At 44.6% G+C, this 20,303-nt stretch overlaps 1 protein-coding gene across 1 annotated transcript; it reads left to right on the forward strand.

Annotated features, from left to right (window-relative positions):
* The first annotated feature begins 505 nt into the window (after positions 1–505).
* tnfaip8l1 (tumor necrosis factor, alpha-induced protein 8-like 1) lies at positions 506–18,802 on the forward strand. Its single transcript, XM_006803278.3, has 3 exons — positions 506–830; positions 14,107–14,386; positions 16,583–18,802. The coding sequence occupies exons 2-3, from the start codon at positions 14,115–14,117 to the stop codon at positions 16,869–16,871; spliced, it is 561 nt and encodes a 186-aa protein (XP_006803341.2). The 5' UTR covers positions 506–830; positions 14,107–14,114; the 3' UTR covers positions 16,872–18,802.
* The last annotated feature ends 1,501 nt before the right edge of the window (positions 18,803–20,303 follow it).

Genomic DNA, 20,303 nt, shown 5'->3' on the forward strand with positions numbered 1-20,303 from the left:
GGCCTACATCATATATATGAAATCAACTATTGTCTTAACATAACAATCCAAAAAGGATATGACCTTGGGAATTTCTGTATCCTCATTAGACAGACGGGGAAACACTTCCCCTGTCCCGAAAACATCCGCTGATAGTTCCCCCCTCTCTCACATCAGGATCATTATCCCAGCAGCCTGCTCTCAGCAGCGTTTAGCTCATTTTGTCTGCAAAACTGTCACCAGAAGCACCAACGCAGGCTAAAAAGACACATTATAGGCTATTTATTATTTTGACCCTGACAGAAAAGTTGCTCCCCACAGTTCCTGCTCATTGTTCCCTTAACACCGTTTCCTCTGGGAAACTTTCAGCCTTGGGAGTGGGAGCTGGACGAGGATAATTACTGGAAGCCCTGCACGGGGGCAGGGGCTGCGCTGGCTGTAAATGGCCCTTTTCTTTCGGCCTGATTGGGCCCGGACCACTCCCCCTCGTCGCTCCTCCATTGGTCCGAGCCCACATCAATCTGGTGATTTCCAAGTGCCCCTCAAGTTTGAAACTTTTTTTACGAGTGGGAGGAATCGAGTTACAACAAACTGGTAACTGATCGCGCAGCAGCCGAGGGAAGAAAACACGCGTTCAATAATTTACACATCTGTGCCGAGGACACGGTTACAGAAGAAAAACTGAACTGAACAGCAGCGAGGACGTTTCACAGCGACACGCAGCAGAACGAGAGGAAGAAAACCTCAATATGAAGTGACTTTATCTGCTCTGCCAGGATGAACTCTTGAGACTTTTCGCTCTCAGTACTAACTTGCTGTCATCTGGCCGACCGACCGTGAAGCTGCGTAAGGTGAGTCCACCTCAACGCTCGACCAGTTAATGAAACATCCCCGCGGCCTGTGGTTAAACCAGCTCCCCCTCCTCTCCTCTCCTCCTCGGACAAACACGGACTTGATGAGAGCTGTTTTTGTTTTCTGCGTTTCTTTACGTGTTTGACAGCCTCCATGTTTGGCTCGAGCTCAGCGGAAGTAACATCCAATCAGTTCGTGCGTGATTGGGATACTTTAGCGTTTGATAAGAGATTTAGCGGCTAACGGACCGTTTCCGAAGTGAAGGAGAGTCGCTCGGGTTGTTTAATAAGATGTGGACACGGTGCGAGAAATGAAAGATAAACAGTTTGTGCTTCATGCGGATGATTATTAGGATTATGTGTCTGCTTTGATTGGTCATTGATTGGTAATGAGCAAGCACCGCTGAAGCTCTGACTGTGGGGGTGGTGTATACACCAGCCGCCCATGTTTCACACTTTTGTGCGGCTTTAGACCGTGTTTGCTGGATTTAATAGGAAGACATTAACGTTTATTAGTAACCATATTGTGCATACTACAATGGGACTGTGCAAAAGTCCATGATCATTTTGTTTACAAGGACCTGTGCCTTGTAATCTTTCACAGTTCTCCTTTGGATACTGGCTGCGTTTTAAGCCCAGTCCTTGTACCTTTTTGTTGAACCACTTGTGAATCATACAACCACAAAAAAGGAACCAAAATCAAGGGACAAACCAGTATTGTGTCTACACGTGACCGACAACTTGGCAGAGAACCAATTTTAAATTGTATCTTTGGGCACTTTGTTACTAACAGCCTGTTGCAAAAACACATCATTTGTTAAACACAGTTTCAAAAAGGTCGTTTTGATGCCGCAGGAGCGGCTGAAAACCTGGCATATCTCCACATGGTCTGCAGCGAGTCCTTAAAAAGTCTGGGGGGGCTGCAAATACCTGACAAAGGACCGGAGATGCATCTGGGCCTTCAATCGATCCAGCTACTGTTTGCTGAAGCCTCATCAGAAATTGTCCCAGTGGAAGAGCGACTGTCAATAGGTCATTTTTAAAGAACTCCAAGAAGTGCAGCGGCAACGGTTCTTCATCAATGCAATGAAGCACACGGAGGTCAGGAGAGATGTGCAACAGTTATGTGTTAGCCTCACAGTCTAATCCTCAGCTTATCAAAATCAACACTGTGGGAAAAACCCTCTAACACGCATGTTTTGTAACACATTGCTGTGTTTACATTGCAAAGCTTTTCTCCACGACAAGGCCGGCGGTGGATGAATGGCTTCACTGTGCAGTGGCTGCACACATCACCACGCTCAGCCTCAGAAGGCACGTTAAATGAAACATGGCCTTGGATTAGGACTTGGAGGTCCGTCTCTCCGTGCGCGAGCAAAAACCGCTGTGGCATTTTCCGACCTGCTGTCTTTTAGTTGCAAAGCCGTCCTTTGTAGCTTCGTTGTTGGTGGCAACTGCAACAAGTGAGCGGAGGAAGAATGAACAATAGAGTAACTGCAAGACCTCATTTCAACACCTGCTGCTTTTGAAAAGGGAAAGGTGGAGGCTGTGCCTTTAAATCCTCCTAAACTGCATATTTAATTGGCTATATTTATCTCCTCTTACTCTTTAGAAATGACGATGGGCATTTTTCTGGACTATTTTCCAATAACAGGTCGTAACCTTTCCATAAATCCCTGAAGCGATTGCCTTCATTGTCTAAATGAAAGCCTGCAGCAGGTCGTGCACTGGTCACACAAAGCAAAACCACCTCCAGTGTTTGGGAAGTGGGGTCATTATTTTTGAGGTTTTGCTGTATGCAAGATGAATTGGTTAATCAGTGTAACAATCAATAATGGGAATAATCATAAGTTATAGCTGTAAAGTAGTCGTATTGGCTTCTATTGCTACAGACAGCCGTGAGAATAACTGATGGCAGGTTTTAAGAACTATAAATATGTTTTCCTCATTAATCGTGGCTTTTGTGTTCATTGTTTTTTATACTATATGATTTTTGAAAGACGATCAATAATATATAATGCTATCCCAGCAGGATTAAGCCTCGTCTGTTTGTATTTCCGTGTAACTCTATCCGTGCACATCTCCTCCTTTGCGTGTCTTGTCGAGCAGGACAAAGCAGTCACGTTGCTCAACATTCCCCATGCAGTGTTATTAAGGGCAGTGCATGAAATTGCGGCAGTAATCCCAGAGACGCTGTTGGTCCTGCTGAGGAGACGCCATGGTAACTCATTAACAAGACAAGAGAGGTGTTTGACCTTTCTTTTACTGGTCTGCGCCGCTCAGCCGAGCACGCAGGTGGCCGCTAAATCCCGTGATTCTGCATGAAAGGCCAGAGCTGTATGACCTGGAAATATCGTGACGTTACTTGAAATAAAGGCAGCGAGGGCCGGTATCAGTTATGTCACAATCATATCCTCTCGTGCCGGTGGCCCCTCTGTTTTCACTAATCCTCGGCCCTGCTGTTCCTACAGCCAGGCGCTCCTTTTATTAAACATCAAGTTAGCAAATGATGCTCTCTGGGCTCTGAGGTAAGGCAAATTAGTCATAATGTGTCGTACTCCTATGGTGGCCTTAATTAAAATGTCACAGGCCCGGACATCAGTCACAGCACGAGCAGCTTGATTATGTCCTGCATTATTTGCAGCGGTGTTAACGTGATAAATATACAGACTTGAAACTGAAACAGTAACAAGCGGGCTGTTTTTTCCAGTCTTTCTCTTTGCACGTTGGTCCAAATTAACTGGGCTCCGAGTTAAAACAACTACCCACTTATGCATTTTAATGCAAGAACAAATGTTGTCAGTGAGTGCTGCGCTGGCCCCAGGCAGCGCGGCAGCGACTGTATTCCCAGCCTTATTACACATGCGTAACACTGACTGATGTTCCTAAATTATTGCCAGCAGCTCGCAGTTGCTGTCTCTTACTGTACGCGCCGACGGCCCACCCTTTATCCGTATCCCACGTGTCTGCCTGAACCTGTTGCTCCACAGCAGACTGCTCTTAGCCTTTAGTCTATTTTAGTCCATATCGGCAGTCTGAATTATTAATTTCCGATCCATTATGTGCCAATGCGTTAATTATTAATTGTTGAGCGGGCTCTGGCAGATCTGAGGAAAGTGTTAAAAAGAAAAGAAACCGGGGGGGGGTTGGAGTACGGTTTCTGAGCGAAAGGCACTGATTGCTTCCTTTCTCAGCAAATCTGCACAAGTCTTCAGAGATGACTGTGTGGGAAGCAGAGGCTCGTCGTTCAGAGCATGCATGTTGCATGTATGTGCCCCCATCCGCATGCATGTTGCATGTATGTGCCCCCAGTTATGGCTCTTCATGTCAGCACTGCTGAGCTGGATGAGTGCGAGCAGAGAGAGCATCGTTACGCAGACATACAGCTGTTAGCACGTACAATGCTCCAGCTCTGGCTCTATTAGCAGTCAGCACCTCCTCTGTTATGCAACACCTCGAGAGAAGAGTGAGACAAACACTACAAAAGTTGATGAAAGATGAAATTGCAGCGTTCACTTGTCCTGAAATCCTGCTGTTGATTCCCCCAACAGTGGAGTGGCTCCATTGGAGCTCATTTGAGTGGTTACTCTCATAACACAAAGCACGGATGTGCCTTATATAACAACCTGGATTGTCTATTGTCTCTCAGAGTGGAGACAGATTATATCATACAGCTGGGGAGAATGTGCAGAGATTTTTCCTTTCATTCAAGATTTGCCACAAAAATCAATTTAATGACATCGTTAATGTTTTGGGGGTTCCCCCCCCAAACTTGACACTTTGTTTTTCTTACAGCTCTGCAGTTTTATGAGGCTTTTAAATGGAAACGCTGGTACACTGGATGCATCTTTTTAATAACTTGTGGAAGTTTAACCAGAAGCAAGAAAGCAAATACAACACACCAGTGTGTACACAGCAGGGCGTCGTCCAGTCCAGCAACCGTGCAATAAATGCTTTGTGGTGCTTATCATGCAGATTTTTTGTTGCCACTGTCGCCTCCGCTCCTTATGTTGATGCCCGACTGTAATGCAAAATGCAGGGCAGCCATTAACCTTGCACTGCTGCTCTAATATTACAATTAACTGCTGATTACTGGAAATAACCAAGTAATCCTGAATTAGAAACTGAATGCTGTCAGTTGTGCAATCAAGTGCTTTTTGAATCTGAATGGATGAACTATTTAATCAGTTGGAGAGCAACAAAAATCATTTTTCCACAAAAGCAAATAAAAGACTAAAAACTCTTAAGAATAAATTGCTATTCATAAAAAAAAAGATTAAAAATATCGATCTGTTTGCAGCACCTTTTGTCTTTTTGTGATATCTGTTATTTTACTTGGACGACTACAGCAGGAAACGACAGGAGAGCAGCGATTTGGAGTGGTAGAGGATGTGGTAAAGGTCACTTGCATGCTCGCCGAGGTTTATGCTTTTGGAAAGGTGAGACTTAAAACCGGGAAAGAGTCTTCCTGTGTTTAATACACCTGGACGTATTGTTTTGTTTGCAGCAGATAAAAATAGTTAGTGAGAAATGCCAGAGGTAATTATCGACACATGTGCTGCAGTGGAGAGCAGATAATGGGCTGTTTTCTGTTGTTGTGCAGCGCACAATTCAGTGTGATTTATGTCTCTTCAGTAATCGCCTCCATCCTGAAGCGGTGAAGATTTTTCTCTGCTGATGGAGTTGTCTTTTTCAGGGTCACAGTGCCCCAATCCATGTGACTAGCGATCCCTGAAGAGCAGGAAAGTCGTGACATTTTCTGCTGCCATCAACCAATCACTTAGAGGATGAAGTGTCATGGAAAGTTCTACAGACTCTGCCAAAGCTTTTTTAGCAACTTTTGGTGGCCAAGCAGTGTAGAAACACATCTTTCACTGGTTTTTCTCTTTATGCTGGCTCTTATCAGCATCCAGCAAGCTGTCTAGATTGGCAGCAGGTATTAAAGTGGTGGTATTTTGGTAGCTGTGACCTCCTCTTCCTCATGAGGCACAACGCCACGGGTTAGAGGGGGCGGTAGCTACAGGTGTATCCAATTTCCCCCTCTTTCTCACCTGTCACACCTCAGCTTTAGTTTGATTGACAGGTGAGTATAGCGGATGCTGAGGCTGCAGCCTGGATGCTGAACAATGCTCCCCTTTGGAAAAACAATGCTGGTATCATGTTGGTTTCATCCTACATGTGAGCAGCCAGAAGCCAAAAACATGTGTCAAGTAGCACGTGTTGGCCATAAAACAACATGTGCAAATCAAATAATGCTGAAATAATGTTAATAATTATCCCCTTTGTTGGGAAAATGTAACTAGTTTTGGTTAGATTTCCAGTTTTTGGGCCTTTATGGAAATTTCTTTAGAACTTGTTTGTATATTGTGATAGTTTTAGGGTTGGGGTGCCATCACTAATGCATCAGACCTCAGGTTAAGTTAAACACTGATTGTTTCTACTGTGAAGATTTTGTAAATTTGCTTTGTTTTATAAATTTGGAAGTTGCATATTTACACTTTAAACTGTTTGTTGTTGTTTTTCGTTGGGCTCATTGAAATCAGAGCCTGACAGATTTTTGGGACAAATTATTTTTACATTATTTTTCAGCTACAAGTATCGCTTTCTGATAAAGGTCAGGATCTTCTTTTTAAAAGTGCCACTGAAACCATAGATGGAATAAAATATAGACACAGGTCTGAAAAGTGAAGGCAGCAATTAAGTTTAAATTAATTAATACATTTTGATGGCCACCAGGGGGCAATATCCGTGTTTGCGAATAACCAACAACTACACCTCGGTAAACGACTTGTCTTTGACAGCTCACAAATGCTAATGAGCAGTTTCACGTGGTTTTGCTTCGGTCCAGCACTGCTATAGCTGTTTACTGCCACCAGGGGGCAGCATCACAAACAAACGTACTTTAGTTTTTCCTGTTCTTCACTGCAGTTATACCAATATTGTTTTAATGCTGTTTTTCCAGCCAGTTAGCATTCGGCCTATGCAACGCATGCTTGTGTTTTGTTATCTTGGGTTTTCTTTTTGTTTGGTGTGCTGCACACAAACCTTCTTCGGCTGCATCCCCATAGTCCTTCACTTCTGGAAGCCAAATTTGTGCTGCGAGTCTGACCCATCTCTCAGTCGGCACGTCTGGTTTCAAAATGCAAAACTAGCAATGGCAACCCCAAAAATGGGCGACAGCATGGCGACTATGACCGAGCGCGTGTAAGATGTTTGCATTGGCTCTGATATGAGCCGATGCTAATATGATTACTAGCATCTTACATATGATTTTGGGGGTTAGTCCTTGTGACCTTTGGCCTCCTTTAAGGAAAAAAACTTGGAGCTTTGGTGTTGACACATTCATTCGGCTCGATGAGTTATTGTTTCATCATACAATGAAATCCAACTATAGTGATAAAAAAGTGTGTTTTAAATTGTGGCATTTGTTTGGTAACTTGGAGCGTCGAGGCTGTAGCCACTACATCACGATCTCGTTGCTGTCTTTACAGCTCGTCTTCTCTGTATCAGTGTAAAAGGTCACAGTGGCCACGTTACAGAAACACTAACTGAAAGTGACAGCCAGTAGGAGTTGTCATCCCACTTATTCCTCATTTCCCGTATGACCTGGAGAAGCTTTTAGCTGCCGCGTCTCCGCTGCAGACGGCGGCTTCACCTGCCCTGAAACTCAAACAAAGGAAATTAAATGTAGATAATAAAGGTGGCTATCCGGCTTTAATAGTCCTCTGAGGAGTAGGGGAGGGACGGGAAGGTCATTTTTTTTTTTAAAGTCATCACAGCTTGTCTTCACCGCGATCCTTCAGCCAGGCTGCCACGCAGGCTTGACAGGCCTGTCTGCACCTGCAGGCGGGAGCGCGTCCCCGGGTTCATTACCCAGGCTCCCTTATTGTCTTGAGACGTCAATCCGACACTCTGTGGGGTCTGGTTTCATTTCCCATGAGTCATCTTTGCTTTGAGATTTTTGCTCAGTGTCTATATGAGCGAGTGCAGCTCATTTTGAGTGAGTATATGAGTTTGTGACTTGTCGTACTGCTGCAATTATGTGTGCAGAGCTCTCGGCTGCTGCAATCTATCTTTGTTTTCATTTCATGTTCAGCTGCTCGGTAAGTCGGCCGATCAGTAACGTGTGTGAGCCGACAGATGTTTGTTCCTCTGATGTCTGCGTGCACTGATCACTGTGGCTCGTACACTTTGCCACAATCCTCAGCAGGATTTGCCGCTGTCATGTCTTGTTTTGCCTTAAATCCGTTAAAATGTTGCCTCTAAACACTACGGAGACGCCGTGTTGGGGTTGGCGGGCTGTCCCTGGACGCCGCCGCGCTTCACAGGCCATTTAGATTTGGCACTAAGCGCTTTGGTGCAGCAGAGTCACAGAAGAAAAATAGGATTTGAATCGAAAACCTTTTCATCGCTTGTCCCTTGAGAGCATGTTTTCGCGAAACCTTTAGCTTTGGGCGGGGACTAAGAGCCGGAGTGAGGATATCCTCCCGTCCTCGAGATAAGAGCGTCAGGAGTCTGTTTGTCACTCTTAAGCCTCGAGTGAAACCAGAGCCAGACATTTGAATTGTTTGTGTGTGCGGGTACGACAGCCGAACCCTCCACCCTTTCCCACTTCTTGCCTTCCTCCTCTTCCTCGCGTTGGCAGGCCTCGGAGAGTCGACAGCTACGACGCCTCAGATCTGCAGCAAAAGTATAATTTAATGAGAGCCATGAAATCACCCTTGAGCCTGAAAATGGCGTCTGCCCATTATCCATTTGCACTTTTCGAAACTCTCGTACATCCATCAGCGGAGGCAGAGAGAGGATGGAGGCAGACGCGTGCTCTGATAAGTGCATCTCCTGTGGAGGCCGTCCTCTGTGATTAACTCGTGTCAACAGGACAAAGTGACGTTTCTTTTCTTCCAGTTGTCACTTGCGTAGAAATAAAGATTCCAAGATTTTTTGTTTGTTTGGGTTTTTTTCTCTCACTCTGATCATTAGTGTCTTTCTCATCTTATCCATTTCACACGCGTTGCATCAGAGCAGGATTTTCTGTAACAAGCGTAGCACGGCAAGTTTAGAGTTACGACCGCGGCGAAGCGGTCGATAGGGATCTGCCAGTGATCCTTGATCAGCGTGGCGAGAGGCCCGATTAAATGTCCAGTCCTGCAACAAGACGCTGTGAAAACTAGATTTGGCGTGAGATGGTATATAAATGACCCACAGTTGTTTCCTGCATGTTTCAGGGTTGATGTACAACAAACCTCCCCCCCCGTCTCTGCCTCTCCTCTCTGGGAAGCATCCTGCTGACACTCTCTCCAAGGAGTCTTATTGATATTCTTCGAGAGGCATTGCAGAGAGAGAGGAAGGGAGGAATGAAAGTCACACACTGTAGCAGGCAGCAGATGCGCTGCCTTCCAGTACCAACGACGGCAAACGTCACCAGTCACCCAGCAGGGATGTGTCAGCGCTCTGCGTCGGCTGCACTAATTGCACCTCTCACGCTTTGTGTGCATGTTATCCGGATTATTACGGAGAGGCAATTTGCCATTCATGTATTTGTTTACAGTTAATCCTCTTTAACATGGAGACGTATGGCGTGAAGAGTAATCACTCATGATGCGAACAGGACATTTGTTTCAGTGCACGTCGCCGAACGTGTGGCTCGTCAGAGGATTTATGCAGGGTGTGACTGTTGAATCCTGGAGGTGGAAAATGTTTGCCTCATTTTTATGCGCATTGTTTTCCACTAATCCTCACATTTGGCCGAGTCATTGTCGTTTTTTTTGTTTGCTGTGCGATCAGTTTACACAATCAGACGAAAATAAGTTTATTAGCCGATTAGTGAGCCAACAAAAACGACCTGGATTTGTTTTAGCTGAACACAAAGCAGCCGCTGCCGCCTGCACCAGTCTTTCAGAATCAGCTCGCTTTCAGTATATTTAATGAAGTCATGCAGAATTTTTACCTTCACGCTTTACAAGCACAGGGGTCAAAGGTTATGATGCATGTTTAATCAGCTGTTTCTCAGGTGGTTTGATGGGAGCTAAATTTAGCTGTTTTTGTTTGTTTTACGTCCCAGAAAAGTCAAAGTTTGACACTTGACCTTTATCTTTATCAGACTATAGCAGTCTTACAATCCAAGATATTATTATATTCCAAAAAGATTTTAGCTTCAGTTTTTCTTGAGACAGAATGATTTATCTTATTTTAGATTTAAAGTATTAAAGTTTAAACTAAAAGTAAAAAGGACCCAACGTTTGGTGCTTTTTGTTTTGGACACTTTTCAGTAGCAGAATGTGCTGAGGTTTCAGTCTCGATCCCTACAAGCTGAGCTTGATTTGTACATCTGCACTGAAACGTTGCCTCAGGCTGATCCTACGTCAGTGGCAAACGCTGGTGGCGCCGTTTACTCTCGTGCGTGAAGATGGGATTTCCGCCTTTGAGTCGCTCCATCCTCTCCTGACCATTCAAAAAAACGTCTGCAGGAGAAACCCAGTCAGTCGCTCGGGTGTAGTTATGTGAGAGTTTGTGGTTGGGTTATGGCTAGGGCAGCCACAAACGATTATTTTGATAGTCGACTACTCACCGATTATTTTTGCGATTAGTCGACTAATCAGATCATCATCCATTGAACGTAAAACTTACAGCTTATTGCACCAGCAGCATCTGCTCTTATATAACTATCATTAGCTTACAGCTTTAAGTGTTTCAGGTATGTGCTAACTAAAAATAAAGACAAGATGATAGTTTATTAAATTTTAATGAAATTTGTAGATTGTTTCGGGGGAGTTTAATAAACTCACCGGAGTAAATTCTGGAGCATCTCACACTTCTGATAATCAGCTGTCTGCTTGACATTTATTCAGCTGTGTAAAAACTATAACTTTAATCTCAGCCAAACAGATTTACTCAGGAACAAATAAAACACTGGAAAAAGCCAAACAATAACATTTTTAAGTTATCTAAGTGACTTATATATCATGTTTAACCTGAGTAGCGAAAGATGGCGGTGGGTTTGAAAACGATTTGCGGGAGTCCGGTGTTCTCACGGCTCTAGTTAGCCTAGCTCCCGGCTAACTATCGAGCTAGTGGCTAACAGACGTCTCCGAAAACGTCGGAGCGCTTTTGAAAATATGTGGTGTCTTGATAAACTGAGCAGATATTTGAGGTTTACACAGCTACATTCTCGCCTGAAAACATGTTAAACGTTTATTTCGTGACCCAGAAAGAATAATAAGAGTAATATTAAAACTAACTAGCTGCCGCCATTGTTGGAAACTGAGCTGGGCTGCGCTATAAATTCTGGGACACAGCTTCTTCTTCTTCTTCTTCTTCGGGGTTTAACGGCAGCTGGCATCCTTGTACATGCAGTGCTGCCATCTTCTGTTTCAGTCCGTTATTACACTCTTAAATCCTACTACTTATTCCTGCGTCTTTTGGGATCTTACAAAGCTTCAAACGACGCCTCGACTATTAAATCAGTCGTAGACGATTTTGATAGTCGTGGCAGCCCTAGTTATGGCATATCTACAGCTTAGATGACGGTATAGGAGAAATCTTTGTTGGGTGATTTACGTTAAATTGAAAGTGTGTCATTAACGTGTCAGGACACCGCTGCAGCTTCATTTACAGCTCGGCTCTCAAAGTTTCGGTTCTTTTCTGAAACATATTCCGTCATTTGGTGTTTTGACGACGGGGTCGCCGACCGCCGTCTAACACGTCGGGCCAAAATCTTCCAGTGGTGTTCAATCTTGTTGACATCTAGCGACTGCAAAGGCCAAGCATATGACCAACATCGTCTTCGTACTCATCAAGCTGTTCACCGACTCCCCTCGTGCTGCACCGTGACTCATCAGCAGGATGAAGGTGATCGCTCAGAACAATTTCATATCCGTTTCCAGGCCCCGCGTAGGTGACGGTTCACATTATTGGTTTAGTTTGTCACCTGTCTGTATATCAGAATATTTATTTATGTAAAACCGAGGCGCCTGTGTGTTTGTTTACAGAGCTGTGTTTACGGCAGAATAATTTTACATAATTATTGGGAAATAAATTGCAGCCAAACTGCAGCAAAGGAGACTCTTTACATGTTTTCACGGCACATAGTCGGCAGTAAACACTGAAAATAAATCTGTGCCTTTAGATTTAAGTAATATTAAACATTTATGAGGCAGAAAATCAAAAGACTAATAGTTTGGCTATATGTTCATAATAATGTAGAAAAACACGATGTCGTGAGTACAGATTTGACCGGATGGCGGTGCTGTATTAGATCGTGAAATGCTGTGCAGTCATCTTTTAGGGACCAGGAATATTTGTACCATATTTTCATGAATATTCCCAAAAAGACACATTTTTAAAGAACCTCCAGGAATTTTGAGTATTTAGTTTAAATTTCATAGAAATCCATCAAACAGCAGGTGAGAGATTTCAGTCCAAAGGTGCAAACACATTACGATGCCACTGTGACCACAGCGCCTGCAAGAGCTCCTAATCTGAGCGTGCAAAGACTGACACGTTTTAACTGCACGCTGTGACCACTTCCTGCGGAGAAAACAATGACACGTGCATCTCTGCTACACAGCATACTGTACACTGGAGTTTGGATCAAGTCCACAGGAGGAAAACTCTTTCTTGGCAGGTTTCCCTTCAAATTCACGTCAGGTGTGCATTTATCAGTCTGTAGCTCTTTGTATGTTGGCTCTGTGTGTAAATACGCCTTAGATTTGCTGTGGTTTCTTCCCAGCAGCCCTAACGATCTATTAAACTGCAGAGACCACTGACATGATGCAGCTGAGCCCAGCACATGTCATGTCTGGTATCTAAACACCAAAACCACCTGAGTAATGTTATTGTCTCGAGTGGCTCAAACAATATCAAACCCTGATCTGGATCTTTGTTATATGAAGGTTTAGACTTAGATTTAAATTCCTGCCATTGGCCCACTTCTTCCCTGTGGATTCGTTAATATGTTACATGATGCGGCGTCCGCCCGACCCCTCCATCACGAGTCGCAGTGAAACGGCGAGCAGAGGAGAGAGACTGCAGCAGACTCTCACACTGTGCTGAAATTAAATTAGCGTCCATAAAATAGGTCAGTAACTTGAATAAAACGCTTCTTTGGGTTTTTGAGGCACTGAGTGGACTCTCTGCACTGCGCTCGTACCATCTCACCATCACTTATACTCACTTTATAAACACAATGAGGGCCAACGGTTTCACAGAGAGGCTCAAACGCACTCAGCATGCAGGCAGGATGAGACCTAAAGTATAGAGAGGAGCTCAGATTGCAACGATTATGTCTGTTTACTGTTTTAGTAAAGCCAAACACAGTATTCAGTTCTTTTCTATATATTTCTGAGAGTGCGAACCTCTAAAAATGTTGAACATGTCCGAACGAAATGAAACTTGTAACACAGATGCCCCCTCATTCACCCTCATTCTCCCCCCTGTATTATAAGGCAGGCGTGGAAAACGACTGCGGCGCCTGTTTACGCTCGTGCACTCTGAGGTTATCCTTGGAGATCTGCTGAAGTTAGAGAGGGGGTGCTCAGGGAAATGGATTTTTGTTGCTTTATTTCTTTAAAAGGACTGTTCAAGCCTGAAGAAGTGACCTGCAGAAGGCTGCTGAAACGATACGGCGTGCTGCGCTCTCGCTCCCTCCCCTCAGCGAGGCTCTGAAAGCCGGCAGACCCGATGACCCCCCCTGAGCCTCTATCATGGGCGCAGCCTTTCACTGAGTCACCCCACTTGCCACGCAAACACACACTCAGAAACGACATAAACAAATCCACACATGTGCAGAGTGGGCTCCGTCTGCCTCCTGCTCACTTTAACACACGCTCACGTTGTTTCGTCGGCGCATTCGGCTGATAAGACGTTCGGATTACTTTGCCTGCTTTGCGTGGTCGGGATGTAACCGACTTGACTCCCACACGCGTAATGACACATTCTTCTCTAACTACCTTGCAGGCACCGAGCCAGAGGGTTGCTGGGACTAATTTGACAGCTGCCACGGCTCATTATCTGATAAAGCGGACAGTTCTCGGCCCCGCAGTTTAAACAGAATTCGTCGATGCTATATCTTCACACATTGTGTGTTGGTAGTGTGGTGTTCTTGGCTCATTTTGCTTTTGATATGAGAAGGTCAAAGAGGACATCTAAGAGACGGTTCTTGTTTTATCTCTCAATTTGTGCCAATTTTAGAAAACTTTCAAGATGTTTTCACGTTGATGAGGTTTATCGATAAGACTGTGGCTTGATAGGATGTTCTCTCTGTCTCTTCTCGACCCAGACTTGACCATGGACTCCTTCAGCACCAAGAGCCTGGCCCTGCAGGCGCAGAAGAAGCTGATGAGCAAGATGGCTACCAAGAGCGTGGCCAGCCTCTTCATCGACGACACCAGCAGCGAAGTGCTGGACGAGCTGTACCGCGTCACCAAGGAGTACACCCGCAACCGCAAAGAGTCCCAGAAGATCATCAAGAACTTGATCAAGATGGTGGTGAAGCTGGGAGTGCTCTACAGAAACAACCAGTTCAACAGTGAGGAGCTGATCCTGGTGGAGAACTTCAGGTGACGATCGTCATTTATCGCTCTCGTGTCTACACGAGGCAGTTTAGACCGAAGCCCAACTTTGCTGCTTCTCCTTCAAAGCCATGTTATAGTTTCCTGGTGTGTGAGCATGTTAGGGTCCATGTTGGCTGATGTACCAACTGCGTATGCTACAGATGAGCACCAGCTATATTTATTTAAAGGAAATGAATGGGGATCATCCTCTGTAGGGGTGGGTGGTATAAACAGTATATGGTAGAAACTATGAATTTGGCCAAGGGTAGAGATTTTGACTGTACTGCTCTATCGCGATAGCGCATGTTGATGATGTCATCAAGCTGCGCCTGTTTTCGTCAAAAGCACAGTGTTGCCAACTTAGCGACTTTGTCGCTATATTTAGCGAGTTTTCAGACCCCCTAGCGACTTTTTTTCTAAAAAAAGTTGCTAAAAAAAGACGTGAAAGACATTACAAAAAAACAATAATTGCTCAAAGAAATTTAATTTGTAGTTCTAAATAAACTCTAAATGCATTTAGGACGTTTTTGCTCACTTTATGTCTCGTCCACGATGTTATTTCTCTCTCCAGCAGCGTAGGTTACAATTACATTAGCATGACCAATTATGCAAATTAGGTGATGACGTCATTTAGCGACTTTTAGGACAACCAATAGCGATTTTCCTTACTGAGGAGTTGGCAACACTGCAAAAGCATTGCAGCGGCTGCAAAATCATTTGCAAATTATGGCGGGCGACAGTAATGGCAAAGAGACGAGGCACGTTTTTGAATATGGGGAAAGCCAAAAACTGCGCTTCCTCCACTTCCGTACCATTGACTCATTAATGTTTCTCTCCAGCTGCTCTGTTCCCATGTTGTTGCAGTATATGAATGACTAACCTCGTATTGTGGATGGATTATCTCAGTTGTTCTCCTGCTGAAGTTTGGTCCGTTTACAGCATCCTGCCATGCGATTGCATTTGTCTTTAACCATCAGGAACCCTCATGTTAACTTTTATCGAGTGGAAAAAACTTAGCATTCATCCTCCAGCTTCACTGTGTTTATGCTATGCTAACATAGCTGTGTCGCTAGCGGTCACGTAGCACATCATTATATACCAGCTAGCCCAACTTCAGTAACCCTACAAACGTCACTGCTGTTTAGTTTTCTGTCTTCATTTATGTTGGAGGTGATAGCAGAGCTGTACGTTTGAATTAGTTTCAGAAATCTCTCAGTCAGAACATGCTATATCATGATTAGCAGGAAGCTAGCGAGCTAACCATCAAGCGGTGCGGCTTCGTAGCTTACCAAAGTCACACTAAAACATTTTTGACAGATGTTTGAGCGCCGTGTAGTACATAAAATCTGTTCGAGGTCAGTAAGCACAACAGAATTCATACATAAGGCGCCCTGTCGATTTTTGATGAAATTAAAGCATTTTAAGTGCACTTATAGTACGGAAAATACATATGTATATAAGCATGTTAGGGGTCCATGTTTGTTGATGCACCAACTACGTACGCTACAGATGAGCACCAGCTATATTTATTTAAAGGACATGAATGGGGATCATCCTCTGTTGTGGACACAGACAGTGTTTGAAGGTCATTTTATCACCACTTTGTTTTGTCAGAGACGAACCTGCTGGAATAATATCTGTACTAAATCAAAGTTTATCCCTCCTGCTGGTTCTTTAACAGCGATGGCTACATTTTACCTTTGATTCCTTTTTCTTTCTTATGAAGTGATGCGGCTCTTACAGCAGAGTCCTCATCGCTGCCGAGGTTCAAATTATGGCAATAAACGATCGGTTACTCGACTGTGTCTGAGCGAAGTATAAGTCGTGTTATACTGTTGGTCAGGAGGTTGGAAGCCTTGTGAAACATTAAAGATGTGATTCTGGGGAGAAGTGCAGTTAAAGGACGTTTCTGTGTGCTGATGGAAGCAAATTGAGGGAATGGACATTTCCATTAGTTTATATGTGTTTCCAGTAAAACTGAGCTCGGAGGGACGCAAAGCTGACACAAGCGCTCAGTGCATAGATGGGTTATTATATTAGCATGGAGATGTGAGCTTTGCACAGGACAATACTATAACTAATATATGGGGGTTGTGAAAGTTTTCTGGAGAAATTCCTGCGGCAGCACTTTCTATTTTTACTTCTGCTGCTCTGGTCAGAATTAGAAAGTGACAGCGTCTCCTCTCTCTTGTCTCCTCGCAGGAAGAAGGTCCACACTCTGGCCATGACGGCGGTCAGTTTCCACCAGATCGAGTTCACCTTTGACCGGCGCGTCATGAGCGCCATTTTGAACGATTGCCGCGACCTGCTGCACCAGGCCATCAAGCGCCACCTGACAGCCAAGAGCCACTCGCGAGTCAACCACGTCTTCAATCACTTTGCCGACTGCGACTTCCTGGCGACTCTGTACGGGCCCTCGGAGGTTTATCGCGGCCACCTGCAGAGGATCTGTAACGGGATCAATAAGATGCTCGACGAAGGCAACCTCTGACCTCTGCCTCGGTGTTAGGCTCGTTTACCTCGACTCATCCCCGCCCCCCACGAAGCATTTCTTCTTTTTTTGAGACAACGATCGTGAACATTTTTATTTTTCCTTTGTTTGTTTGTGTTTGCGTTTACTGTAACATCGAAATTCGCTTGGCAACGTTGTCCAAAGTATATTTCTTTTTCCAGCCTTCTTTTTAATGAATGTAAGACTTCATGCTCTTATCTCCATAGCCTTGACAACTGTGCCTTAAATAGCATATTTTATCTTCGTTCCAAGGGCTCGCTTTCTCTCTGTCGCTTCAAAAAGGCAAGAAACCAGGCACAGGCCTCCAGCTGCATCTGCTAAATGGACAAAAGTGGGTCTGGGAGCCGACGAGGAGAAGAAGAGAGCGAATTTCCAAGGACAAAAAGACGTTTTACTGTCTGTTTGCTTTTTCCTGAAAGTAGTGTTGCACTCGATCCCAAACAAGCGCTGTACTGTAGTGAAACCATGTGAACGACAGCAGTAATCCTGCTCAGCCTGCATTTTCTCGCCATCATGCACTGAACTCTGCTTTGCAGAGGAGCGTAGCTTTTTGTTTATAAACCCACATTTGCTTCCAATAGCCTGCTTTATAGCCACCACAACAAAGGCAAAGTATTTGGGTCACGGGGGAATGTAAACTCGAAGGAATTTGAGCGCGCTGCGTGTTGTTGATCGTCTCTGGACGCTCATCTAGCCTGAAAAATCACGCCCGTGCGGCGAGGGCGGTGCACAATGTGGCACCAGGTGCAAAGATTGCTCTGGCATTTTGTCAGAAGGGAATTAAACGCCAACTCGGTCGAACCGCTCGCCATAATGGACGCCGTTAGTCCGGGGTCAGCTGCGTTTCAGGTTAGGGAGCCTTGCGTTTATCCTTAAAAGCACTAAAACTCCAGCTCAAATTCTGACTGATCCCAACTAAAAAGTGAGCAGGCAGATGAAAGGCTGCAGCGCCGTGTCTGTGAAGAGCGCCGGGCAGAGCGCGGAGATTAGAGCAGAGACAAACACACCACCTGATTGTGCTCTCCCACTGCAATTATAGCTCCCCGCTCCGGGGCGGCGTGATGGCCGGGAGCCGGCCTCCGTCGAGCAGCCACTCCATTTCAGCCTCGTGTGATGAGATGGGGATAACATCTCTGTTTGCGCGATGCCGGTCCTTCTAATGGAGTGAAAGATGATGTTGTGTTTCTCCCTTACAAAGGAGCGTATGAGTAGTTACTACCAGCCCTCTCTAACCTTGCATAATGGGCATCTTTACTTTTTTTTGTCTGTGTGTTTTTGTATCACTGAGCCTGTCTGGGAGATTGTTTTGTGCTGCGGCCTCATTTTGTATTCTGTGTGTGTGTGTGTGTACCTGTGAGAGAATTGGAAATTGAGCCGTGTAATAAGCGCTGTGCATTCCCAGATAGGATTGCTGAAACTTTAACTTCTTCTGCAGCAGCAGCAGAGGAGAGAAGGGACTGCTGTTACTTAAAAAGCTCTTTTTTTTCCAGGACAACACTTCAGAAAATGGTGTGAACGTGATCGAACCCATTACTGGTGAAAATGAAGACCGAGGTGGTGGCTGTTGTCGTTTAATTGTTAGATGATTCTCATTCGTTAGATTCATTTCAGCCCAGCGTCATCATTTTGGGAAGGCTTTGAAGTAAATCCTTTAATTGTCTTTAAATGCAATTTTCTCCAAATCCTCATCTCAGGGCGAGTTTCAATCTTACTCATTCTGAAATCCACCAAAAAGCAGCACGAGCCCTCGAAACGGTCGCGCTTATTTTACTCAAACGTGCTTTTCTTGTTGCATTTTCACTCTTGTGACTGTGGTGTTTTTATTTTCACTCGTGTACATAGGATTGTGTTTGTGCGTTCTCTGTATCCAGACACAACAAAGTTAATACAAAATGCTTTTTTAAAAAAAATGATACATTTCCTGTCTTTTTATTTTGTCTTAATCACACATCATCTTATCTGGATGGTGTTTCTGACCCGATCAGGAGGGTCATCTGACTGTGGCTGACCTGGATTTAGTCGACCCCCCCCCCCCCCCCCCCCACGCCTCGCCCCCTCAGCTCCCAGCATTGTTAGGACACTATGAAAACAAACCCATCTGACTGACAAACAATTCAACTTGGGGTCATTTCTTTCCACTTCCTATAAGCCCTCGCCACAGTCGAAGGTAGAACAGGAAATGAGTAAATGCTTCTGTTTTTGGACGTTTAAACATTCGTCTCAGCTGCTGCTTAATTTCAAGTGTACAACGAGGAGCACTCTGTGGACTCAGTTTGAGTTTAATCTGTCATTGACTTTGCTACTTCTCAGACTTTGGAATGATAATTTGGCCAGTAGCACGTCTACTGATCCTCCCTGTAGCACACTTGAAAGGCTACTGCAGTACCAAGTGCCCATTTATCCTCTAATACGGTCATTATCTAAACGTGTGTGTGTGTGTGTGTGTGGATTCGCCCTCGAGTTCAAAGCACCACGATGTGACCAAAGAGATGTGTGACCAACTCAGTCACGTCTTATTTTCCTTCCCGTTCCTAAAAGCCGTAACTTTGATATTGAGTAAACAAAAACATCTTTAAAGTTAAAGGGACAGTCCTCAGTAAAATTCAGCCTCGAGTGCTGTTTACCCATGCACATTGTTTTGGTGCGAGGCGCCCGGTTCTGGAGATGCCTGCCTCTCTTGAACATAATGAATCTCGATGGAACTCGCCCTGCGGTGCTCAGAGCGCCAGAAATGCATCTGAAAAATGTAGCTGCAGAAATCATGGCTGATGACTCAAAAAAAACACAAAACAAACCATCATATGAGCAGTTTGTTGTAGAAACAGTTTCCACTCGGATACACCCGCCAACCGTATCGCTGTGCAGACAGCTTGAGATGGAGAGCCCTGGGATTGACGGGATGTAAACACTGATGATTCACCCATCAGCTGAGCTGTAATATCAGTCAGCTGTGTGCTTTCTGTGCTTGATGGATGGAGTTGAGTGGAAAGACAGTAGTTCCTACATAAACCTCTCACAACAAGGTTTGCAGACTGTTAGCTGTCAATTAAGGGTGTCGACCCCCCCACCAACTCTGATCCTAAACGTTACAGCAGAGAGAGCCTGGTACTAAATACAGTTTGGCCTCTATCAGTAGTTTTGGCTCTGCTGCTGCTGGGGGTAAGTCGAAATTTTAGGGTTTATTTTAGTTTCATAGTATTTTACAGCTCATTTAAATGGATAATTGAGTTGGTCAAAGTTCAGCATCTGCTAGGCTTCATCCAATAATTTGAATCATTAAACTGTGTTTGCACTGTTGGACCACTTTTAATGGACCATCTGACCAACATTATTACTCTGTGTGGTATAAACTGTCCAAGACATCAGGGCTTCAGCTTTGGTGAGTGAAATTCAGTTTTTATTATCACTAAC

The sequence above is a fragment of the Neolamprologus brichardi genome, chromosome 23 (genome assembly GCF_056152115.1).
Source record: "Neolamprologus brichardi isolate AB-2024 chromosome 23, ASM5615211v1, whole genome shotgun sequence".
Taxonomy (NCBI): Eukaryota; Metazoa; Chordata; class Actinopteri; order Cichliformes; family Cichlidae; genus Neolamprologus; species Neolamprologus brichardi.